Source organism: Helianthus annuus, chromosome 3, assembly GCF_002127325.2.
Source record: "Helianthus annuus cultivar XRQ/B chromosome 3, HanXRQr2.0-SUNRISE, whole genome shotgun sequence".
Taxonomy (NCBI): domain Eukaryota; kingdom Viridiplantae; phylum Streptophyta; class Magnoliopsida; order Asterales; family Asteraceae; genus Helianthus; species Helianthus annuus.
In genome coordinates this window covers 55,293,656-55,319,059 of record NC_035435.2, presented here as the reverse complement: position 1 = coordinate 55,319,059, position 25,404 = coordinate 55,293,656, and the positions used below count along the sequence as shown (strand labels likewise).

Here is a 25,404-nt window from a genome sequence, read left to right as displayed (position 1 = left end):
CTCAGAAATATGCAACTCTAGTAAATCATGCCTAATCTTGTCATCCCATGTCAGTTTGGGTCTGCCTCTTCCTCTCCTCCCCTCCACAGTAAGAGTTTCCACTACTCTAACTGGTGCCGTCGTTTGCCTCCACTTCACATGCCCAAACCATCTCAACCTCCCCTCCGCTCACTGTAACTAATTCCTAACTAAAGAATTTATATATTTTCACATTTCAAATACTTTCCGGATGTTATTAGAATCTGCTGGAACCTCCTCGTTTCCACTTTCCCCCTTCCCGTTCTTTCCTGAACCCACCCCGCCTTTCTTCATTCCTAACCTCCTATAAATAAATCCTCCATCAGGCATCAACAACATAACAATCCCTCAAAATCCCATATCAGACATAAATTCTATAACCAATCGAAATGGACATCGGTAGTTTGATGGGGTTCGATCCGTTACTCCGCAACCTCCACTACATCCTCGAAGCCACTGACGACAACACCACTGGAAACAAGTCCAACAACAGCGGTCCGTCTCGCGCTTACGTCCGCGACGCAAGAGCAATGGCGGCAACCCCTGCTGACGTCAAGGAGTGTCCTAACTCCTACGTGTTTATTGTTGATATGCCGGGGCTGAAGTCAGGGGATATAAAGGTGCAGGTGGAACGCGACAACGTTTTGGTGATAAGCGGAAAGAGGAACCGAGAGGAAGAGAAGGAAGGAGTCAAGTATGTGAGGATGGAGAGGCGGATGGGGAAGTTCATGAAGAAGTTTGCATTGCCAGAGGATGCGAATACGGATAAGATATCGGCGATTTGTCAAGACGGAGTGCTTACGGTGACTGTGGAGAAGCTGCCTCCGCCTGAGCCCAAGAAGCCGAAGACGATTCAGGTGCAGGTGGCTTGAAGAATTCGTATGCGATATGGGAATGAAGGATGTTTGGTGTGTTATGAGTTAAGGGGTTTGAAGCATGTTCTGTTGTTTTGCTCTGTTTATAATGAATCTGATATCAGGTGCTCTGTTTGATACGATAATGAATCTGATATCAGTTTTTTAATTTGATTTGTGCATATTGATTTTTTTTTTAATTTATAATTTGATTTGTGGATAGTTAACATATTGATTTTTTTTATTTAATTTGAACGATTTCACAGGTTTTTTTAATATGGTGAACGTTTAAGAAGGATTCATTTAAACAAAACTCCAGTCATTCGCGTATATTTTATAGTTAAACTAGGTTATTACCCGCGAACTTCGAGGGTAGAAAAATTTACTTTATATTAATCGAGTTATGTCATTAAATAAAATAAAAATACATGTTTTCAAACGTAATTTTTTTATAATTTTTTTGAATTGAAAGTTGTAGTCAATGGGTTGCGAGTAAGGTCAGAAACTTCGGCCAAGAACCGGAGGCAGAAACTTGCCTCTCTGAACGACCCATGAAACAAAAAAAAAAAACTTTTCTTTTTTATAATAAAATATACACATGAAGTTGTTCGAACCTGCAAAACAAACTCATTTAATTAAATTTAGAAGTTAATTAAAAGTTTAAATTAGAAAATATAAACAACAAAAACTTTATTCATTAAAATATACACATGAAGTTGTTAACCTGAGCTTCACCAACATCTCTGCATCATCGACATCGCAGAGTACATCCAAAATCATTTAGCATCCTAAACCTGTAACAACCACCCAGATAAGAGACTTAATCTTCCAAGTACCTCGAATGGTTTGTCGGATCATTCAAAATCCAGTATGTTTAACGCAACTTCACAGCTCTATGAAACAATCGGCTCTCAATCTTTGGAGAATTCCTCAAATAGAGATATACATTGGTCATCTACAAAAATGGTTTATTAAGGTCAGAAACATCAAGTTTTTCATAAAAGTGTCCCGAGTCAACCCAACACAGTCGTTTTGACCCTAAAAACCATGTTTGACAGTCAAACTTTGACTACCTACCCAATATAGTCCATTTTCCACAAAATATTATTAAAAAGTATAGTAGATTTTAGAAGCATGGTTACCTTATATTTTTTGTTTTAAAAATGTGGCAACTCTCTCTCTATCCTCTTTTCTCTGTATTAAATTATTCTTTTTTCCTTTTCCTTTCAGTTTTTCGTTCAGAATATAATTCAGATTATAACAACCTCTCATTTTTTATACTTAAATGTGAATCTAATTGTTCAAACTTATTTGTCTACAATCAACAAAATCTCATATAACCAGCAATTTCATGCACAATCAAAGGTGTCACAATCAAACACAAACATAATTCAATCTACACATTTCTCAAAACACAATCTCTAACATCACTAACCTGTAGCAATTATTCAAAACCCTAACTAATATGTTGTGCACTCACTAATATCTACTACACATGTCTCACTTATTCATCTTCACAACTTCAAACACATCTTATCTAACACCTTATGCCAATCAACAAAATCTCATACATACATAAACCTTGAATATTACTCAAACACATCTTATTTAATGAATCAAAATAAAAACACATAAACCTTGAATATTACTCAATTTATGACTACTATCCCACAAAACAAAACTTTGTCAACAAATTATACTAACTTATGCAATGGTAAACCATAAAAATAACAAATTAATTTAGATGATTAGCCTTGCAGAAAACCCAAATCGGGAAAGTTTACCAGAATCGTTAACGAAAAAAATCAGACTCAGATTGGGTTACTCAAGCGGATATTAATCACGAAAAAAAATCAGACTCAGATTGCCATTACTTCAAAATTTAAATTTAAAATAATGATTGAATTCAAAATTTAAAATTTAAAATCTGAAAATCAAATCACTAATATCCAATCCCGTAAATCAAGCAAACTTATTAGAAAAGTCTAACCTTTCAAATTTAAATTCAATATACAGATTCGAAATTTAAAATCAAACACATTAATGGCAAACTTTCAAATCTAATAAGTTCTGTTCAAACTTATTTGTCTACAATCAACAAAATCTCATATAACCAGCAATTTCATGCACAATCAAAGGTGTCACAATCAAACACAGACATAATTCAATCTACACATTTCTCATAACACAATCTCTAACATCACTAACATGTAGCAATAATTCAAAACCCTAACTAATGTGTTGTGCACTCACTAATATCTGCTACACATGTCTCACTTATTCATCTTCACAACTTCAAACACATCTTATCTAATACCTTATGCCAATCAACAAAATCTCATACATCAATTAGCAATACAATGCACATTCAAAGACCTCACAATCAATTTCAAACATCAATCAATATACAAAATTTCTCAAGGCACAAATTTTAATATCACTAACCTAATGCGCTACTACTCAATAATGTGTCGGTGCCATGAAAAAACATCATAACCTTAACTAATGTGATAACTTACCAAGGCTCAAGGCTGTATATTTTCCCAATGTTGTTTGTCCGACGCATCGTCACAAATCTAACAACCGAGTCAATCAAATTATTAGTTAAAACCCAATAAACAAAGTATACTAATATCCAATCCCGTAAATCAAGCAAACTTATTAGGAAAGACTAACTTTTCAAATTTAAATTCAATTTACAGATTCGAAATTTAAAATCAAACACATTAATGGCAAACTTTAAAATTTAAATTTAACATAATAATTGACTTCGAAATTGAAAATTTAAAATCAAACACAATAATGGTTTATTCCAAAATTTAAATTTAGAATAATGATTAACTTCAAAATTTAAAATTTAAAATCTGAAAATCAAATCACTAATATCTAATCCCGTAAATCAAGCAAACTTATTAGGAAAGTCTAACCTTACCAAGCAAAACCAACCGACATGGTACCAATTTACAGCAATAGCAAGCATATCTCTGTCCAACATAGTTGCAGCCAAAAACTCCGGACCATCCAAAATAAACATCTAATGAATCAAAATAAAAGCACATCCCTAAAATTATAAATAATATAGTTAAACCATCTCATAAAAAAACATCAGGATTTCAAAGCATTCAAAATTTAAAATCAAACACAATAATGGTTTACTTCAAAATTTAAATTTAAAATAATGATTGACTTCAAAATTTAAAATTTAAAATCTGAAAATCAAATCACTAATATCCAATCCCGTAAATCAAGCAACCTTATTAGGAAAGTCTAACCTTTCAAATTTAAATTCAATTTACAGATTCGAAATTTAAAATCAAACACATTAATGGAAAACTTTCAAATTTAAATTTAAAATAATGATTGATTTCAAAATTTAAAATTTAAAAATCAAATCACTAAGGAAACATACCAAAAATATAGGATCATATTCCTCAATCAACTTTAACAACGAATGAGAGTTGTTTTTAGGATCCATAACTGCAAAGGAAGTAACCATTGTTTTAAAAAATATATAATGGTAATATATTTATAGAAATAAAGTCTATTTACAGAAACCGAATCATAATTCCGAATACAAAAATAATCTTTAACAACAGTAATCTGTTTAGAAACAAAAACAACTTTAAAATTGAAATCAAAGGCATCTTTAAAGAATTAACAACTAACTAAATACAAAAATTATAACTCAATGACTCACGATAAATCATCATCACTAATTTTAAGACATTGACATATGGAAGTTGTTCTCCCCACAATAAGGTTGCAAAATCATATGGTATTTCCTATCAATCGAAACAAAAAAAACATATAAGTTGCAATAACTTATTTTGTGCACAAAACTGAAAACTTAAGAAACATACCAAAAATATAGGATCATAGTTCTCAATCAACTTTAACAACGAAGGAGCGTTGTTTTCATGATCCATAACTGCAATGGAAGTAACCACTGTTTAAAAAAAAAATATAACGGTAATCTATTTATAGAAACAAAGTCTATTTACATAAACCGAATCATAATTTCGAATACAAAAATCATCTTTAACAACACTAATCTATTTATAGAAACAAAAACAACTTTAAAAAGAAATTAAAGACATCTTTAAAGAATTAACAATTAACTAAGTACAAAAATCATAACTAAATACAAAAAAATTATAACTCACAAAACAAACCATAAGAACTTCAAAAGATAATCACATAAAATTTCAAATTAACACCTAAAGACAAAAATAAAAAAGAAAGACTATACATATCAAAAAACAAACAACACCAACAAAACTGAACTAACCTGTTTTTGGTCGACGAACAATTCGAAAAATATAGGATCATAGTCCTCAATCGACTTTAATAACGAAGGAGCATTGTTTTCATTATCCATAACTGCAAAGGAAGTAACCATTGTTTAAAAAAAATATAACGGTAATCTATTTATAGAAACAAAGTCTATTTACAGAAACCGAATCATAATTTCGAATACAAAAATCATCTTTAACAACACTAATCTATTTATAGAAACAAAAACAGATTTAAAAAGAAATTAAAGACATCTTTAAAGAATTAAAAACTAATTAAATACAAAAATTATAACTAAAATACAAAAAATTATAACTCACAAAACAGTGCAAGATATACCTTTTCTTCAACTTCTCATAGGAACCCATTCAATAGTTCCTTGTAGGGGAAGGAGTCTGAAAGAAGCTCTTCACCTAAAATTACAAAACACAAAAAGTTTGTGAGATATGCAACTCGAGTACAAAAACAATAGTCAAAGACTCGAAGCATCCCTAAAATTACAAATAATATAGTCAAAGCATCTCATAAAAAAAACATCAAGATTTCAAAGCATACAAAATTTAAAATCAAACACAATAATGGTTTACTTCAAAATTTAAATTTAAAATAATGATTGACTTCAAAATTTAAAGGTGCAGGTGGAACGCGACAACGTTTTGGTGATAAGCGGAAAGAGGAACCGAGAGGAAGAGAAGGAAGGAGTCAAGTATGTGAGGATGGAGAGGCGGATGGGGAAGTTCATGAAGAAGTTTGCATTGCCAGAGGATGCGAATACGGATAAGATATCGGCGATTTGTCAAGACGGAGTGCTTACGGTGACTGTGGAGAAGCTGCCTCCGCCTGAGCCCAAGAAGCCGAAGACGATTCAGGTGCAGGTGGCTTGAAGAATTCGTATGCGATATGGGAATGAAGGATGTTTGGTGTGTTATGAGTTAAGGGGTTTGAAGCATGTTTTGTTGTTTTGCTCTGTTTATAATGAATCTGATATCAGGTGCTCTGTTTGATACGATAATGAATCTGATATCAGTTTTTTAATTTGATTTGTGCATATTGATTTTTTTTTAATTTATAATTTGATTTGTGGATAGTTAACATATTGATTTTTTTATTTAATTTGAACGATTTCACAGGTTTTTTTAATATGGTGAACGTTTAAGAAGGATTCATTTAAACAAAACTCCAGTCATTCGCGTATATTTTAAAGTTAAAAGTTCACCCATCCCATTAATGAAAATTTTAGGGGAAACTCATTGAAGATCAAGTGTGGTAAAACCCCGGCCACAAATGATATTTTATCAAGAACTAGACTCGACCGGCAATCTTTCCTTAAAGATAAATAACAAGACTTGATGAAACAATGATTAACCGGGCAGGGTTAACTCACTGGTCTTGTCAAGAAGGGTTAATCCCTTCCTCTCGAGGATCGCTCGCTGGATCACCGGTGGGTTGATCTCCTGCACAAGGAAACAAAACGTGACTCGTAACAAGGAGGATGGGGTGGGGGGTGCTCCTTGTTACCACTCTCCGGCGTGAGAATCAGTAATTTGCTTGGGAAGCAAAGTAAGATAGTAGTGGTAGTGAGAGAGTTGTGAAGAGATACCTCAAACCTGGTTTGGGGTTGTTATTTATAGCCGAGGAGTGAAGGAGGAGGTGGATGGATAGACTGACGGCATGCTGCACCTTTGCAGGTGTGTCAGACATGTCGGCCGGGGAGACGACGCCACGTCAGTCTGTCGCTTACGTAGACCTGACAGGTGACTGCCATTGGTTCCACTTGCACTGTGGTGTCAGTCCCACTTGTTTGAGCGTATAGGATGCGGTGTGAGCCGCATCGCTGCTTGCGGTAACATCTGATGTTATCGCGTCTTTTGCTTGTGATCAAGAAATACGCGAGATGCGGTGCTGGCCGCATCGTCGCCTGTGGTGACTGTTGCTGTTATCCAGCTTCCTTGTATTGATAGAAGTGTTCACTGGACGCGGTGCGAGGCCGTATCGCTGTGAATACTTCCGTTTTCATACATCAGATGTGATGCTATGTCGCATCACTCTACCGTTCTCATGTTCCAGGTAAGTCCTCCTTCATTACTAGATAGATTGGATTCAACCCTTGTGTCGACGCGTTCTCGCATGGGCACAAGTAGGTTGTTGGCTGGTGGGGGTTTTGATAAGGGTAATGGTCACTCGCGGTGGATGCTGACGCGAGATCTGGGACCATACCCCTTCAAGTCCCCCCAGTCTAGTGTTGCTGCCACATGCAAGTTGTATGTGGGAGGAGTACTGGACTATGGTGTTTAGAAGGTAGTTTGGAGTCTGGAGAAGATCCTAGACCATGTGGATGGTCTTCTCTGTTTGTAAATCAAGCTGGAGGTCTGGAAGGGTCATTTGACGCCTCTTCCGTACCGGTGAAAATGTTTCGTCTGATGCGAAATTCGCAGCCTTTGGCTGGTTGCCACCTGTTGGTGTGCCGAACCGACTGTGGAATTAGTTGGAGGAAGTGTACAAACTTCGAACAATCTCTGAGATGGTGGTTGAAGGTGTGCACAAACTTCGAACCAACCTTTGAAGTGGTGAATGAAGAAGAGAGCATGCTGCTCCCATGATTGGATATCTAATGATGATTCCTTTCGTGGGGTGTTCATGTTCTTCCCATTAGCTCTCTAGTAACCGCACGTCCTTTGCGGTTACCTCGTTGCTTGACATTGTTGGCCACGGTTGTGGGAACAACGTTGGGTACTTGCGTCATTGTTGGCCATGTTTGGTCGAACAATGTGATTCTGGATAACGGTCAAATAAACATGATCATAAGCATGGTAATGCCTACCATTGTTTATTCTATCCAACATACAAGTAGGGTAACAAAGTCATAAGCAGACTTGTTACCGTTTGTTCGATCGCTTGTTGTTCGACAAGGGCTCGTATGATCATTGGGGATCTTGTCCGCATCTCTTCCTTAGGCACCTTCCTTCACGCTCCAATACCGAGGAGTTTTTCCTTGAAGTAGTTTCGTTCCTCGATGTGGAGTTAGTTGTGGCTCTTCCGTAACAACCATTTGCGGAAGCTATGGTTATGTCCGCAGCGACTCATGAGTGTCTGCGGTTTTTCATTCCCATATTCGCTCGAAACGGGTGTGTTGCTCGGATGTAGCTCTTGAAGGTTCAGGAGTCAGAGTTGCTGATGTGCGCGCGCGTACATTCCCTTCCTTCTTCTTGTTAAAGAAGGGGTTCATGCACCCTCTGTGGTTGTGAACCGGACAGGAGGGATTTGAAGCTTGAAGAGAATGAAGGCAATGCGGTTTACCTGTTTCTGAGATGCGGTTCAGTCCAAAGAACAACGCTGGTTCTGAGTATCTGACACACCTGAACGGGCTCGTGTGTGTCATTTCCGCATATTCCACGTGTGCTCGTGGGTAGTGCGGACAGGTATTATACCCCCTTATAGTGTGGAGATATATATTTTTGCCTATTTTTCGGGGTATGTAAAAAAAACGACATGCGGTATGGGTTATGGTGCGGCACCAGAGAAACCGCATGCCGCTTGTAATTGGATAAGGTAGTCGCTTTTTGTTGCATACGTGGTTGAGCGCACGTGTGAGTTGGTGGAAGTTGGTGAGATTTTCTGGCATGTGCTGAAATGAAAGGACATTTGCACTGCCCGAGGCATTAAATGCACTGTAGCAAGGAGTGTAAACGTCTCCTATGTCAGGCGCGTGGGCGGCCACGCGCGCGTGATAACCGTCAGCGGAAACGGCGCTTGACACGTGGTGTCGCGCAATTCGTTCTTTTTGAACGTGATGATTCGTTTTCTCCCTCCTCATTAATTGCGATGGGTATATAAGGGGAAACCGTTCGTGGTTTCCCCTCACTTGTTCGAAATTTCAAAAATTTGCCGGTGAGAGAACATTTCTTTGTCTTCTCCGACGATACTTCTTGAACTTCCGGTGAGGTTGAGTTTAGTTTTTCCACTCACTTTCTTTCGTTTCTTCGACATTTCTGATGGCTGAACCATCAAGTCCACATAATGTGGAAGGTGAAAACCTGGAGCCTTCATCGCCGGTGGTGGCGGAGGAAGAAGAGGGGGGGGGGGGGAACCGCCGGTGGTGGTTTACCGGTGCTAAAATGGACCAAGAAGTCCTTTGATCGTCTGATTCTTGACGTCCAAATGCCCCCAGAATATGGGGCCTTTTATCCATCGGGGGGTGACACCGGTGCCGATGCTCCGGCCGGTTATGTTACCATGTGGGCAGACTTTTTTGGTGACTGTAATCTCCGGTTACCTTTGACTGTTTTTGTTGTTGAGGTTTTGGAGTGGTACAAGATACACATTTCTCAACTGAGTCCGTTGGGTATGATCCGGATTCGAAATTTTGAGTCAACCTTTCGTGCTCTTGACATAGAGCCTTCTGTTGGAGATTTCCGACGGTTTTACCAAATGACGGTATCCTTGGGGTTCTTTTCTTTCCGTCAACGAGATGGTAGTCCCAAACTGATGACTCCTCCCAAAGGTATGACGAAGTGGAAAATGAAGTTCTTTTACATAAAAGCTGCTGCAATTGTTGCAAATATGACGTTTCAGAATGTGACCGAGACGATCATAACAGAGACCATTGCAGTCCCGAGTTTGAAGACGGTGGAGTGGTTTCCGCGGTTGCAGACCATTGAATGGGTGACGCTGAGCAACACACAGTTGTGGGTGTTGCACATGATGCTGACAAGGAGGAACAAGAAGTCAAAGCCCGTGGTGCGGGAGAAAAGTGGTGGTACGTATTGTTCATTTGTTTAACTTTTCTTATCCCCGTTTGCGTTACTGACTTGTGCGTTTGCTATCAGAGGATGCTCCCTTATGGAGGATGTTTGCCCAGGATTTCCGGGGTCAGGTTGAAACAGTTATTTGTGCGGATGGCGAGGAGGAGTTTAATGTCATCATTCGAGATAACTTCCGGGTGCCTACTGAGGCCGCATTGGCAGTTGAGTTGCCGCGAGGCAAAGGTATATTTAGGAATCCTTTTTACTTGTGATAACAATAATGGTTTCACTAACTCGCCTTTTGGATGGTTTCCATGCAGGTGATCTTGGGGCCTTAGGGGACCCTGACGCGAAGGGTGTGCCTAAGAGGCAAGTGGTGAAAGGCGTGCGCTTTCGCCAAAAGAAAATACCGGAGGTCACTGTTGTGCCTCATCTGGTGCCGCAGGCGGCAGGTATCTCTTACTCTCCTTTCCGTAGATACATGGATTATGTGATAGTATCTGATACCCTTGAGGGTTTGGGTACAGCTGCAGGTTCGCAGTCTGTTGTTGGGAAGAGGCAAGTAGAAGAGACGGCCGCTGGTGCCGGTGGACCGAAACGTCGGAGGTTGCAGTCCAAGAGGACTGGTCCGACACCAAAGGAACCTGCGGTTACTGTTGGTAAGTGTTGTATAGCTTGTCTCAAGTGTTACGCACAACTTGTGTTTTGATGGTTATTTGACTTTGTTTTGCAGAGCTTCAAGATAAAGATTTCTCTATCTTTAATGCTCCGTCATCACCCCCGCATTCCATGGGTGCGGGTGCGGGTGCGTCTGAGGAACCTTCGGCGCCTTTTGTCAAGTTGGTGCCTGATTCAACCGTGCGAACGGAGGGCACTGCGGAGAAGGTGGTGACCCAGATATTCGATACCGTTGATTCGTCCAACAATCTGATCTCTCCCAATGAGGGTGATAATTTGGGTCTACGGTTTTCTGATTCTGGGAAACAAAAGTCTGATGCAGAGCCGCAAAAAACTGATGCTGGGCCGCAGAAGTCTTCTGCTAGTGAGAAGGGTACCGGTTCGTCTGCCGGTGGTGCGGGTTATGATGGGCCTCCAATTCAGCCTGGGGAGTCTGAATTGGAGTATTATTATCGCACTTATACCCAGGGTCGGAGTCCTGTTTATCACCGACCCCTCTGGACTGTTATGCAGGGGGATGATATTTCTAATGACCCTTCTACGTGTAAGGAGATTCTGGGTGGGCTGGGCACCCCATATGAAGTTGAACGTGCCCGTTCTGCACCTTGGGAGCTGCGCATCAACCAGCTTTCTACCATGCTAGTAGGAAGTTCCATAGTGGCGAACGCTATTTTGGAAGACTACAAGGTGTTAGGTCGCAGGGAGGAGGAAGCTGCTCGCTTGCGGGCCGAAGCGGAAGAGTTGGTCAAGGCTGCTCGTGCGGGTGCGGAGCAGCTTGAGAAGGATTGAGTTGCTTTTGAGAAGCAGAAACAGACCTCGGAGTGGGCTGCCACTGCTCAGCTGAAACAGGTTCGTACTCTTGCCAAATTTCTTTCTGATGAACGCAAGGATTGGAATGAAAAGTTTTCCAATGAGCGCAAGAAGTGGAATGAGTCCTGGGCTAAGCAGAATGATAATCTGTTTCGTGCTCGTCAGGAGTTAACGAATACCAAGGCAGCGAACGCTGCTTTGGTCAAAGAAAAGGCTGCAGCTGAGGCGGTTGCGGTTAAGGCGCAACAAGCAGAGGCCCTGGCTGTTAAGGCGTTGGGAGAGGCCAAGGAAACGGGGGCCCGTACTGCGAAGGCCCTTGATGAGGCCAAAGAGAGGGAAAACCGCACTTCGAAGGCTTTGGAAGAGGCGAACGCTGAGCGTACCCGCTTGGGTAAGGTTGTTGCTAGTCTTCAGGTATGATTCGTTATTCCTATTGTATTTTTCTTTCTGCTTTTTTGCGAGTGTTCACTGATTTTGAGTAAACTGTTTTTTGCTCTTTGAAAGGCTGACGTTAAGGCCCGGGAGGTCGCGGTTAAAGACCTTACTGCCTGCGTATCGGTTGCGGAAGAGCGGGCTAATGCTGCTGTTGAGGCCAAGGACGCCTTGACATCTTCTTTTAACCAGCTTGAGGCTGACCGCGAGTGGATGCGGAGTCACGGTATCGCGCGTGTAAGTATCCCTTGCCTTTATATTTGCTTGGATTAGTATCCGAGTCTTATCATCCTTTTACTGCAGATTGTTCAGGCTATCATGGATGCACCTGAGACTGCAACTGGTTTGGATTTGGTTAAGGAACGTGCCCGCGATGCCGGTTTTAAAGCTGGTTATAACCGCTGCATTGCTCATATGAACGTCATGTCTATAGGCGGTGTTATCGAAGAGCGATCCGGGTTTCGTGACGTGGACACCGAAGGTCGCCTGAACGCGGCTGTAGCCTCTTTTTATGATACGTCCCTCGCTTGTGTGGAGGAGTTGGACGACTGTTTAGAGGCTGCGGATTACGTTGACCGGCTGCGGATGCTGTATGCTGATGCAGAAGAGGAAAATCCCGCTGGTGGTGCTGGAGATGGTGCGGGAACCAGCGGTACAAAATAGGGTTTAGGTTGGCTAGTATGCCCCCTTTTTGTTTTCCTCTTGTATATACCAGGAACTTTATGTAAATCCATTAAGCATCGCGGGGGTGCTTGAATTTTTTGAATATAAAGTTTATTGTTCAATTTGTACAAGTGTTTTTAATTCTTGCATGTCTGAACGTATGTATGCGGATCTCTACCCATTGTGAATGGGGTCGAGTGTACTCCATACTGTTGCGGTATGAGTATGCGTTAATTCCATTGTTTGCCTTTTTGGGCTCAGGAATTGTGTTAGGTTAACAAAAACTTGTCTATCCGGCCGGATAAACACTTAAGTCTTTTTTCCTTTTGCTGGCCTATTACAATATTTGTGTGTGGTTACCACTTTGTATGGGTATCGCGAATGAAGATTTTGCCAATCTGTTTTTGAGATACCGCAAAGTGGAACACGCATTTGTAATAGTAGTAACAAACAATAATGTATAAAATTGCTTATTTATTTATTTGCCAATGGCCTGCGGCCCGATAGGTTACATAGAAAATGTAAGAACATGGCTTACATATAACAGCGTCGAAGCTGTTGTGCATTCCATGTTCGTGCGATAGGTTCGCCTTCTAACGTTTGTAATTTGTGTGCGCCTTTCCCTAAGACCTCTTTAATGAGGTAGGGTCCTTCCCACTTGGGGGCAAGTTTGCCTGGGCGCTCAGCATTAGATGCTTCATTGTCGCGTAGGACGTAGTCTCCTGGATTGAAAGTACAAACGCGGACGTGCGTGTTGTAGTACTTTTCAAGTTTGGATTTATATTTGGCCTCGTTGATGGCAGCGTTTTCGCGTCTTTCTTCCAATAGGTCCAAATCATCCTGCGTTCTGTGATGTTGTCTAGTTTTTCAATAGCCAACATTCTAGGAGAGGGGAGACCTACTTCCGCGGGGATCACCGCTTCTGAACCATAGACTAGGCTGAAGGGTGTTTCCCCATTGCTTGTTTTTGGGCTTGTACGGTGAGCCCATAAGATACTTGGGAGTTCATCGACCCAGCCACGCCTGGCCGTTCCCAACCGTGCCTTGATGCCTTCGACTAGACATTTATTGATACTCTCGACTTGGCCATTCCCTTGCGGGTGTGCTACTGATGAGAATATGTGCTCAATATGTAATTCTTCTAGCCATTTTTAGAATTCGTTGGCAGCGAAGTTGGTGCCGTTATCGGTGACAATGCACATTGGTAAACCGAAACGGCAGATGATGTGTTCCCAAATGAATTTTCTTGTTATCATAGCAGTGGTTGAGGCGAGCGGTTTTGCTTCTACCCATTTTGTGAAGTAATCAACCGCTACTATGATAAATTTGACCGCGCCCGGAGCGTCAGGGAAAGGTCCCACGACGTCAATTGCCCATTTCTGAAAGGGCCATGCGGTTGTGACGGGGACTAAGTTGTTCTTTGGCCGCAAAGTTTTTGGAGCATGACGTTGACAGTCGATGCATTTGCGCAACTCTTTGACGGCGTCCAGATGCATGTCGGGCCAGTAATACCCGGCATTCATGATTTTTGCCACTACCATGCGTGGTCCGACATGTATGCCACATATGCCCTCGTGTATCTCTCGGATGAGGTATGTGGCATCCTGCGGGTTGACGCATCGCAGGAGTGGCCCTAGGTATGATTTTCGGTATAAGATACCGTCTCCCATTTGATAGTGGCACGCTTTGTGTTGTAACTTGCGTGCCTCTGACTTGCTTTTGGGAGTCACACCTGATTGCAGATATGCGATAATAGGTGTCATCCATGATGTTGTACCGTATTGAATGACGTTGATTTGGCGCAGGGGTAACGAAGGATTTTACAGAATTTCGATGCGTATCTCCTTTGCCAAGTGCTGGAAGCTGGTGGATGCGAGTTTTGATAGTGCATCCGCGGACTTGTTTTCACTTCGATTAATATGTCGTATATTGAACGAAGCGAATTTGGATGTTAGTTGCAGGGCTTGCTCGAGGTAGAGGATCATGATGTCCCCTTTTGCGGCATAGTCGCCGCGTATTTGTCTTGCAACCAACAAAGAGTCGACGTGTGCTTCCAGGTGTTGCACGCCGAGTTTGACTGCTAAACGTAGTCCCGCTAACAGGGCCTCATATTCTGCCTCGTTGTTTGTGCTTTTGAAATCGAGGCGGATTGCATATGTAAGCTCTTGGCCGTCAGGGCTGACGAGTCGCAGACCTGCGCCCGCACCTTCCTCGTTGGAGGCACCATCGGTAAATAGTGCCCACGTTACTGAGAAAGGTGGCGTTGGTGCAGGATTTTGTGCTTCTTCGCATTCCTGGATGCGATTCATCGGTACTTCGGCGGCGAAATCAGCTAAGATTTGGCCTTTAATCGCGGGGCGCGGTTTGTAGTGTAGCGTGTGCGCGCCCAGCTCGATTACCCATTTTGCTAATCTCCCAGAGATGTCAGGTTTGGATAGGATCGGGCCAATCCTGTAATTGGTTAGCACTGTGATGACATGATTTGCGAAGTAGCGTCGCAACCGTCTTGAAGCGTGCACCAATGCTAGCACCAACTTCTCCATTATTGAGTACCTCGTCTCTGGGTCGTTGAGCATCTTGCTGATGTAATAGATGAGTGTTTGAACCCCCTCCCGTTCCACTATCAATACCGCACCCACCGCGTTGTCCGCGGCGGATAGGTATAATATGAGTGGCTCATCCTTGCGTGGTGCGGTTAAAGTTGGGAGTTGTATCAAACACTCCTTCATTTCCCGGAAAGCGCTTTCAGTCTCTGCGGTCCACTGGAATTGTTCTTTCTTTAAACAGTTCCGCAGGGTCTTGATGAAAGGAGAAGACTTAGCTGCATGGTTGGCTAAGAATCTGTTGAGTGCTGCTAGCCTGCCGGCTAGTCGTTGCATCTCTTTCATCGATGAAGGCGATGGCATGCGCTCGATCGCCTGAACTTTCTCCGGGTTTACCTTGAATCCATCTTTAGTCACGATGAACCCAAGGAATTTGCCTTCTTCCATTCCAAACGAGCATTTCCCTGGATTGAGCTTTATGTTAACGCTTCGCAGAGTCTGGAATGTTCTTTCAATGTCTGTGAGCATGGTATCTTCCTCCATGCTCATGACGACTAGGTCGTCCATGTAGATTTCGACACTTTTGCTTATTTGGCCACGGAAAGTGTCGTTCATCAGCTTTTGATAAGTTGCGCCCGCGTTGCGCAACCCAAACGGCATCTTTGTATAACAGTAATTATCGGTGGGAGTGCGGAATGCTGTTTTGTCTTCATCCTTGACTGCCATTTGTACCTGATGGTACCCTTTGTAGCAATCGAGGAAGCACTTCCATCTGAATGGTGCGAGGTTGTCGACTTTTTCGTCGATTTCTGGAAGCGCGTAACAATCCTTGGGGCAGGCTTTGTTAAGGTCTTTGTAATCGACGCACATGCGCCAGCTCCCGGACGGTTTTTCTACCATGACTGGGTTGGATAACCAAGTCTGGTATTTAACTTCCCGTAGGATGCCTGCGGAGAGCAGTTCTTCGACCTGCTCTTGCATCGCCTGGTTTTTAGCGGATCCAAGGTGGCGTTGGCCTTGGATCACCGGCTTGATACCTGGTAAGTTATTCAAATGATGTTGCGCAATATCACGCGGGACCCCTGTCATGTCTGCGGGCGTCCACGCGAAAATGTCTTGGTTCCTGAAGAGAAGCTGCTTCAGGTGCGCTTTGATGGTTGGGGACAAGGCGTGGCCCAATGTAACCTTTTGTTCTGGGAATCTCGCGTTGAGAACCCATTTTTCTGGTTGGTCGTTGAGAGTGGGCCTTGCGACCTTGTTCGGACGTACTTCGTCCGACATCATGACGTCCCTGCGGGCATAGATTATCGCGACCCCTGATTCGGTTGGGAAACCGACCGCAGAGTGGGGGACGGATGTAATCATATTGAAATCTCCTTGGGATTCTCTCCCAAGGAGTACGTCATATCTGGAGGTGTGAGGTAAAACCATGAAGTTTACCTCTTCTGTTCTTGTGTGCCTTCCACTAGTAAGGCGCACAGGAAAAGTGATCTGGCCCAGGGGAAAGACAGTTTCCCCTGCAAACCCGGCCAATGGGTAGTCTACTGCTTGCAACCGATCTTTGTCCTCCTGGTCGAACTGGTTGAAGCATTGTTCGTAGATTATATCAGAAGTACTGCCTGGGTCGATGAATAGACGCTCGGTGCAGTAATGTGCCAGTTGGCCTGAAATAACGACGGCGCGCCTATCGCGCGGTCCGCCTCAGACTTTTGGAAAGACGACTTGCTCGTCTTTCCAGTCATTGTCCGGCCTTCTCGCCGCTTTGCGCGGCCTACCTTTGCCTCCGTTGATCATGTGAGTGGAAGCCATGTACATGGTTCTCTTTTCGGAGGAGGTACCTTCGCCATGAGGGGAGATGCGCTTGGTGGGTTTTTGTCCACCTGGCAAAAGGTGTTGCAGTTTCCCCTCTTTTAAGGCCCGCTCAATCTCCAGCCGGAGACTGATGCAGTTGTTGGTGGTGTGGCCCGAGTCCTTGTGATACTCACAGTAGAGTGTGAGGTCCTGATTTTTCTTGGACTTCATTGGTTGGGCCGGTCGCAGGAATTGCGGGTCCACAAGAAGGACCTCGCTTGGCGACATGGTGATCTCGGTCCAGTTGCGGTCCCGAGAATCTTTCTTTGGTGCCCGGTTGTCCCGTTGAGGACTGCGTTTCTGTGGGTCAAACGGGTTGGTCCGCAGGACATACGGTTTGGAAATATCGCTATTCCCTACGTCCCGGTTGCGTTTATTGTTACGCTTGGACCCTTGGTTGGAAGTTTCGGCCTGGTGCTCCGCCTTTGCCATATGCGGTTCGAGGGACCGCTGTGTCTGGGCATATGTCTTGACTGCGGCCATGACATCTTCCCATTTTTTAGGCAAGCCTTCTTTGCCGGAGATGGTCATAACCATCTGCTTATCCTTCACGGCCCTGATGAAATGGTTCCGTGCCATTTGATCTGCCACGTCGCCTATTTCTAGGCACTCTTTATTGTATCGGACAACGAATGCTTCTAGGGATTCGTTGTCTCTGCGCCAGATATTCATGACGTCCAACGAGTCACGCGCGTGACGTCGTTGCTGGCTGAAATGAGCAAGGAACTTTGCATGAAAGTCCTCGAATGAGGCCAGTGATCCCACTGGCAAAGAATCAAACCAAGCCCTGGCCAGACCCGTAAGGGTCTGGGGGAAAAAATTGCACCAAGTGGGTTCGTCCCACTGGCCATTGCACCCTGCGCCTATGAAAATGTTCATGTGGTCGTCCGGGTCGGATGAACCACTGTATTTCCCAACGTTGAATGGGAATTTTGTTGTGGTAACATGGGCGTGGGCTATTCGCGGGGCGAATTTGGAGTTTTCGGCCGCAGCCTTTGGTCTGTAGGGTTTATTCTCAGGGCGCTTTGCAGCCCTGAGGTATGTACTGCAGGGGTGAGTGGGAGGAACATAGTTGCGTCCTCCCGGTCTGCTGCAGGTGTCATGCGAATCCCCACAATATGTACGGTCGTCTGGGTCGGTACGACCATACCCTTCGGTGTACGGCTGTGGGCCCAACCGGCTCTGAATTCCAGAGCCATGTCGGGATGCGGATCGTTGCCTGTTCTCAACGTAGGGACCTAGGCGGGTATGCACTGGTCCCCTGGTGTGGGACCCGTATGCGGAATCATTCTCGTTGATCGTGTGGACCGAACAGTAAGATGATCCGCGGTCTTCACGTCGGCTTCTCGAAGCTGGACGTGAATGTGCCCTGCCTGCGTATTGTAAAATACGATCGGCGGGGGTGTGCGGTGCTGGGGTAGGCCCAGCTTGTATCTGCGCTTCCGCACAAGCGCGGTTGTATGTTGCTGTCAGCAAGGCTGCCTGCTGGTCGTACCAGGCATGAACGTCCATGCCTGGTGGGATCACAGATGCGTACTGTGATAAGTCATGTCCAAACGTAAGGGAGGGACCCCTTTGTGTGGACGTGCCGATGTGTCCGGGTTGCGATGTTGAGGGATTGACCCCTACCGGACTTAGATTTGTGGGATTTTGGTTATCCCCAGTGTTGTTTTGGTGATCAGTCATGATTTTGAGAGAGGAAAAAGGATGATCGAAAAAGTGCTAAGAGTAGCGGTGGGCGCCAATGATGAAACAATGATTAACCGGGCAGGGTTAAATCACTGGTCTCGTCAAGAAGGGTTAATCCCTTCCTCTCGAGGATCACTGGCTGGATCACCTGTGGGTTGATCTCCTGCACAAGGAAACAAACCATGACTCGTAACAAGGAGGATGGGGTGGGGGTGCTCCTTGTTACCACTCTCCGGCGTGAGAATCAGTAATTTGCTTGGGAAGCAAAGTAAGATAGTAGTGGTAGTGAGAGAGTTGTGAAGAGATACCTCAAACCTGGTTTGGGGTTGGTATTTATAGCCGAGGAGTGAAGGAGGAGGTGGATGGATAGACTGACGGCATGCTGCACCTTTGCAGGTGTGTCAGACATGTCGGCCGGGGAGACGACGCCACGTCAGTCTGTCGCTTACGTAGACCTGACAGGTGACTGCCATTGGTTCCACTTGCACTGTGGTGTCAGTCCCACTTGTTTGAGCGTATAGGATGCGGTGCGAGCCGTATCGCTGCTTGCGGTAACATCTGATGTTATCGCATCTCTTGCTTGTGATCAAGAAATACGCGAGATGCGGTGCTGGCCGCATCGTCGCCTGTGGTGACTGTTGCTGTTATCCAGCTTCCTTGTATTGATAGAAGTGTTCACTGGACGCTGTGCGAGGCCGCATCGCTGTGAATACTTCCGTTTTCATACATCAGATGTGATGCTATGTCGCATCACTCTACCGTTCTCATGTTCCAGGTAAGTCCTCCTTCATTACTAGATAGATTGGATTCAACCCTTGTGTCGACGCGTTCTCGCATGGGCACAAGTAGGTTGTTGGCTGGTGGGGGTTTTGATAAGGGTAATGGTCACTCGCGGTCGATGCTGACGCGAGATCTGGGACCATACCCCTTCAAGACTCAACCGACAATCTTCCTTAAAGAAAAGATTTATGATCTAGAAGTGTGTCCCTTTGTAAAACGGTTTATGATCTAAAAGTTCTATTTAACATTTTAGACGTAAGTAAGCAATAAACTATAATGAACTAAAGAAGGTATAAGGGGTAGGGGTGGTCATCACTCATAACTTCCAATCAAGTTTCGTCATGTCATCAAGCGTTAATGGATTTTAGTGGAAATGGCCATTACTCACCACCACACCCAACAATTTCCCTCACCACCCAACACTTCTTCACGCGTGATAATTATGACGCGTTTTCATTTTGACGCGTGATAAACACTAGTGGCGGTGGTGTTTTGTTTTATATAACTCGTTATATTACTTCTTCACGTGTTTTGTTTTGACCGCCCCGGGTCCCCTAAATAGAAGCTGTTTTGGTAGCACAATCATATGGTGTGAAAAACACGATAGAACAACTAATCTCTTATAAAAAAAAATCAAGCAGATACAGGAGTCTTCAAGCAGAAACAAAGAACAAACAACGGTACAAACCACCGTTAAAACGACTCTTAAACTGGGCAGATCATCAACAGTATGATCTGCACAAAGTAACGATCAAGACAAGATCAAGAATCTCTCGAACAATCAAAGGGACAAAACCTTAAAAGTTGAACGTTCTAGAGAGAATGAAAAGGCAACAGAGATGTTGAGAGATATGTTGTGTGAAGCCAAGATCCCAAGGCAGAGATAAATAACCGGATGCTTCCCTTGTACGCGAACCCTAAGCCCATCCGAAGCAGCCTAAGAGCAAAAAGAAAGATAGCAGCCCACACTTTTATAAGCAGCCCAACAACCTCATAACAAAACATAAAAGAAATATATATTAGCAAAGGAATTAAGGAAAGATATTGAATTGAATAAAACATATATATTTATATATTTCAACACCCCCCCCCCTCCCCTCCTCAATTCAATATTTGAAACAATCAAACATGTTAAGAAGAGCACAAATCTTTTCATGAGGACCAATAGACAATCCTTCTGTAAGAATATCAGCAGCCTGATCCTCAGATTTAATACCCATAGTTTGAATAACGCCTTTAGAAATTTTTTCTCTTAAGAAAAAAAGATCTATCTCAAAATGTTTTGTGCGTTCGTGACACACTAGATTGGCTGCTACAGAGATAGCAGCTGTGGTATCACAAAACAACTGGACAGGCAGATTAACATCAACCTTTAACTCTTTTAATTTGAAATCCAAATAACCTCGCATGTCGCAGCACACATTGACCGATATTCTGCCCTAGCAGAAGAACTTGAAACGGTTGACTGCTTTTTACTTTTCCATGACACAAGATTATTACCTAAAAAAATACAAAACCCAGTAATAGACTTTTGAGATCCTAAGCATTTAGCCCAATCTGAATCAGAAAAGGCCTTTATACCCAAAGTGTCCCCTTTTTTAAACAAAATCCCCTTTCCAGGAGCACCTTTTAAATACCTTAAAATCCTTAATCCAATTTTAAAATGAGCTTAAGTAGGTAAATGCATAAACTGACTAAGATAATGCACAAAATATGCAATATCTGGTCGAGTGTGAGAAAGGTAAATCAACTTTCCAATAAGTTTTTGATAAACACTTATGTTGATTAATGGTTGATTATCGTTTTCACACAAACGAGACAAAACATGATTTTCCTCTATAGGACAACTGACTGGTTTACAACCAGTCATACCAAATTCAACAACCAAATCTAAACAATATTTTCTTTAATTTAATCATCCAAGTGATTTTCTAAACACTTATATATAATTTTTTTTAACTTAAAATGAATAAACATATATATTCTTAAGGTATATATATATATACATAGAATACTTTTAACTTGGGTGTATAATACATGTGTATTGTGTGTACGTATTTAGTATATAGGATGATATCTAAATACAAAGAACACAAAATATATATCATGAAAATACTTGTGATGAATCAAGTAAAATGATACATATACATGTACACTAATATTCCAAAACAAAATACAAAAGGAAATGCAAAGAGAAAGGGATATACCTAAACTTACTTATATAATACCCTAAACGAATAATCGGACGAACGGACAATTCGAGCAACAGACGAACTTATAAATATACATTCCCAAGAAATAATATATATTTCAAACTGACAAATAAGACATATAAATATCCGATAAGAAAAGGAATATATAACGTTCACTGACGACAAACGAGCATATCACCACCACGAGGAGCTACTACGACACGCTGATGACACTTTGGCGATTTAGACGCGAGAATATATATATATATATATATATATAGGGAGCCGCTAGAATGAAAACCACATCGAGTTGTAAGAACCGCGAGAACTACACCCCACGGAGCGCCGTTCGCCATGATTTTTTTTTACAAGTAGATGTGTATATTATAGACACAGCCGTAAAAAATCATGGCGAACGGCGCTCCGTGGGGTGTAGTATTTTACACCACAAGTTTGGTGAAAAAAAAAAGAAAAAATTAAAAAAATTAAAAACACCAAACTTGTGGTGTAAAAAACTACACCCCACGGAGCGCCGTTCGCCATGATTTTTTACGGCTGTGTTTATAATACACACATCTACTTGTAAAAAAAATCATAGCGAACGGCGCTCCGTGGGGTGTAGTTCTCGCGGTTCTTACAACTCGGGGTGTTTTTCATTCTAGCAGCCCCCTATATATATATATATATATATATATATATATATATATATATATATATATATATATATGACAAGTCTAAAAATAATATAATTTTTAGACACATAACAATACATATTTTCACCAATAACAAAACCAGAAAGTTAAATATATAAAAAGTGCTACGTATAAATATACAAGTTTATAAGTACACTAATAAGTATACTTATTCATCTCATACATAGTAAAAAAATTTTAAGAAATTGCAAGAATATAAATATATGGAATTGTACAATTGGTTTTGGGCTAGGCTCATTACATTAAATACATGGGGAAGGCCTAATAACATCAAGACATGGGCTAGACTCAATCACATAAAGACATGGGCTAGGCCCAATTACATAAAGACATGGGCTAGGACCAATAACAAAAAAGCATGGGCTAGGCCCAATAACAAAAGGTATGGGCTAGGCTCAATGACATGGGCTAGGCCCAATGACACGCGTGCAAGGCACGAGGACATATGAAGGGCGAGGCCAGTTCATACACGATAAAATACATGACAATATATATTTGTGAAATATATATATGAATGACAATTGAATAAACAAACTACCAACACAATAATAACATTAAAGTTGTTCTAATGTAACAAATATATATATACCAAGAATTCAAGATGAAAAACTTGTACGAGGTCCAACAAGACGTAAGTGTCTAATAGAATTAACACACTTGTAAGTTACACACATACATGGACGCTCGCGTTACATTAGTATGACTCTACAGAACACAAAACTGTGAGTTCATGTCCCTCCTTTCAAATTTTTCAATGTTTTATTGTTAAACAATTGAGGGGAAATACATGTTACAATAAATGGTATGTTAGCTATGGAATGAAATCACTTTATATCATCTGCGCATAAGTAGAAAATGATCAAGAGTAACCATTAATCGAAATGACCGAGGTGCAAAAGGTGTAGATCTCTTGAGTTTTGGTGAGCTCCACTACTGGTTTGTTAACCTTTTAGGGGTGCTTTTGTGGTCCCGTATCGGAAGAGTCCGAATATCATCATCTAGGTTTGGTTGCTTACTTATGTGGCACACATATTAATGTATTAGCTACACATTAATGGATCCTCAAAACTTTCACATACCGGTTTACGAAATATATTTCAAATATTTTTGAGGCTCATTTGATACAAAGAAAACAAACGCATGAATTCGCCAACTTATTGTTGACTTTTTCAAAACTTACATGTATTTCAGGAAAGAAAGCATAACAAGACGGAAGATCAAGATTAGTAGGAAAACAAGAAACGATGGCCATTTTGAAGGGTTTGCCTTATATATTCTGTCACACCCTGGCTTTTGCGAAAGCGTGGGTTTATTTGGTGTGACTTCTTAATACCATAGCAATTATCATAACAATGCTATATGAAAATAGAACACATGATGTTCATCCATTCATCAAGTTTTTAAAAGTTACTACGACAACATTGTTTAAAAGTTGACACATAAAAAGAAATACAACCATGACATAATGAAAACATGTTCAACGATATAACGAAAGACTTGACTAAAAATACGGTTTAAGACTTGTAACCCGTCCAGGCAAGGGTCACACTTCCTAAACCCGGATGACATCATTATTCCTTACGCAGCTTGACGTGATTGCATACTTTGCCAGATCCACTAATTTCCTGAAATACATGTAGTTTGAAAAATCAACAAAAGTTGAGCGAGTTCATGTAAAAGTGAGTATGTATAAACCTTTAAAATATGTATAAAAGTCCCTGGTATGTAGCAATAAGGAAAAATAGATCACCAATGGGTTGCAAAGCCACTGGTATGTGTGAGAAAGTGCAGGGAAACTCAAACCTAGCAAATTTGTTACCGGGCTTCGGCTGGAAGACACAGTCACCTCTATGGGCCGCCCCGGCCTCACGGGTGTCGGCTCGCTACACCCAAATAGATCTATCACTCTTGTGTCCCTCGGTCCTAACAACGAGGATTAATGGCCTCAAGTGTTGTACCCAACCCTCACATGATCTAGTAGTATAAACCCTCCCTACGCTAACCATACCATGTAATAAATGTTTGTAATAATTATCGCATGTATTTCATCCCCAAAGTATAAAACTGAAAACAGTAAAGAGAAAAGGGGGACATGAACTCACAGAAGCGCGTCTCCTGAAATAGTCGTCAATCCAACTAAATCTGCTACGCGACGACCTACACGTACTAATGCCTATTAGACGGATAGGCCATGCCTTGGCTTAGAGTTTAGTGTTTTTAGGAAAAATAGTTAGGCAACTATTTCGTATTCACACTTCTTAATTATTTTTGTATGTGTATTTCCTTCCCAGGGATAGGGGTATTTATACATGTACGCTTTATAATTCCGAAAAATATATTTTAAGTCCCACTTAGAAAATACATTTACTTGTCTAAAACGCCTTAATTCCAAAATATACATATTTTTCCCAAAATATTATATTTTACTTTATAGATTTTTCCAAAATAATATTTCACCAAAAATATACGAATAAGAGTATTTTTCTGAAATATACATAAGTTACATTTTAAAGTTCGTGTTGTAATGACAATACTTGTGTAACTTAAATATTTATTTTGTGAGAGCGTTGGTATTATTTTGGAGTCGAAATTTCATGGTATTTTCAAGTTATATTATTTTTACCCTAAAAATAATATATACCTAGTTCACAAAATAATCAAATAATCACACAAGCGTTTTAGTATAAAATATATATTCTAAATATATATTTAACAAATTTTGTTTAAGAAAATCAACCTCCGGTACTTAGTATTTTTGTAATAAAAATCATGGTGAAGTTTATTTAGAAAATAAAGTTAAAAATATATTTTTAAACATTTGTTAGAAAAATATTTCTAAGTGTTGAAATTCTAGAAAAATTTCGCCAGAGTTTCCATTGTAGATGGAAGTGTCCATGCTTACTAGCATATCATTTTCTTTTGTAAAATCATTCATACAATCATCAACCAACAATATAAAATCTCCAATTACCAATCTTGGCAAAAATAAGCATAAACAATAAACTTATGAACTTGAAAAATTTGTAAAAGCAAGTAGTAACTTACTAGCATAATTAGCAAGTCTTGTTACCTTTAAAAATGTGATTATTTTCTTAAAAGCTTTATTTTTAAAGGATTTGAACATTTACAACTTCTAGTCATGATTT

At 41.4% G+C, this 25,404-nt stretch overlaps 2 protein-coding genes and 2 long non-coding RNA genes across 5 annotated transcripts; 2 read left to right on the top strand and 2 right to left on the bottom strand.

Annotated features, from left to right (window-relative positions):
• The first annotated feature begins 347 nt into the window (after positions 1–347).
• LOC110929398 (17.9 kDa class II heat shock protein-like) lies at positions 348–6,203 on the top strand. Of its 2 annotated transcripts, XM_022172552.2 has the most exons (2): positions 348–638; positions 5,798–6,203. In XM_022172552.2, the coding sequence occupies exons 1-2, from the start codon at positions 408–410 to the stop codon at positions 6,047–6,049; spliced, it is 483 nt and encodes a 160-aa protein (XP_022028244.1). In that variant the 5' UTR covers positions 348–407; the 3' UTR covers positions 6,050–6,203. The 2 variants fall into 2 exon arrangements, with proteins under 2 accessions (XP_022028244.1, XP_022028243.1); XM_022172551.2 differs by lacking the exon at positions 5,798–6,203 and having other exon boundaries at positions 349–1,046.
• LOC110929400 lies at positions 1,787–3,904 on the bottom strand. The gene is made up of 3 exons (XR_002587073.1): positions 3,800–3,904; positions 3,392–3,448; positions 1,787–1,827 (listed from the first exon to the last, which is right to left on the bottom strand). It is a non-coding gene; the product is annotated as an uncharacterized LOC110929400 (long non-coding RNA).
• LOC110929399 lies at positions 4,435–5,614 on the bottom strand. Its single transcript, XR_002587072.2, has 4 exons — positions 5,505–5,614; positions 5,161–5,252; positions 4,733–4,800; positions 4,435–4,654 (listed from the first exon to the last, which is right to left on the bottom strand). It is a non-coding gene; the product is annotated as an uncharacterized LOC110929399 (long non-coding RNA).
• A 3,390-nt stretch (positions 6,204–9,593) lies between the features above and the next one.
• LOC118490409 lies at positions 9,594–14,301 on the top strand. Its single transcript, XM_035988033.1, has 9 exons — positions 9,594–9,921; positions 9,992–10,150; positions 10,228–10,566; positions 10,641–11,325; positions 11,474–11,501; positions 11,561–11,809; positions 11,900–12,025; positions 12,131–12,397; positions 14,296–14,301. The coding sequence occupies exons 1-9, from the start codon at positions 9,594–9,596 to the stop codon at positions 14,299–14,301; spliced, it is 2,187 nt and encodes a 728-aa protein (XP_035843926.1).
• Positions 14,302–25,404: the final 11,103 nt, after the last annotated feature.

Bases quoted from the DNA above. Each gene is read 5' to 3' on its own strand.
- LOC118490409 (XM_035988033.1), top strand. From the start codon at position 9,594: ATGACGGTATCCTTGGGGTTCTTTTCTTTCCGTCAACGAGATGGTAGT. The intron at 9,922-9,991 runs GTACGTATTGTT...GTTTGCTATCAG, and splicing joins GGTGCGGGAGAAAAGTGGTG to AGGATGCTCCCTTATGGAGG. The intron at 11,810-11,899 runs GTATGATTCGTT...GCTCTTTGAAAG, and splicing joins AGGTTGTTGCTAGTCTTCAG to GCTGACGTTAAGGCCCGGGA.
- LOC110929398 (XM_022172552.2), top strand. From the start codon at position 408: ATGGACATCGGTAGTTTGATGGGGTTCGATCCGTTACTCCGCAACCTC. The intron at 639-5,797 runs GTGCAGGTGGAA...CAAAATTTAAAG, and splicing joins TGAAGTCAGGGGATATAAAG to GTGCAGGTGGAACGCGACAA.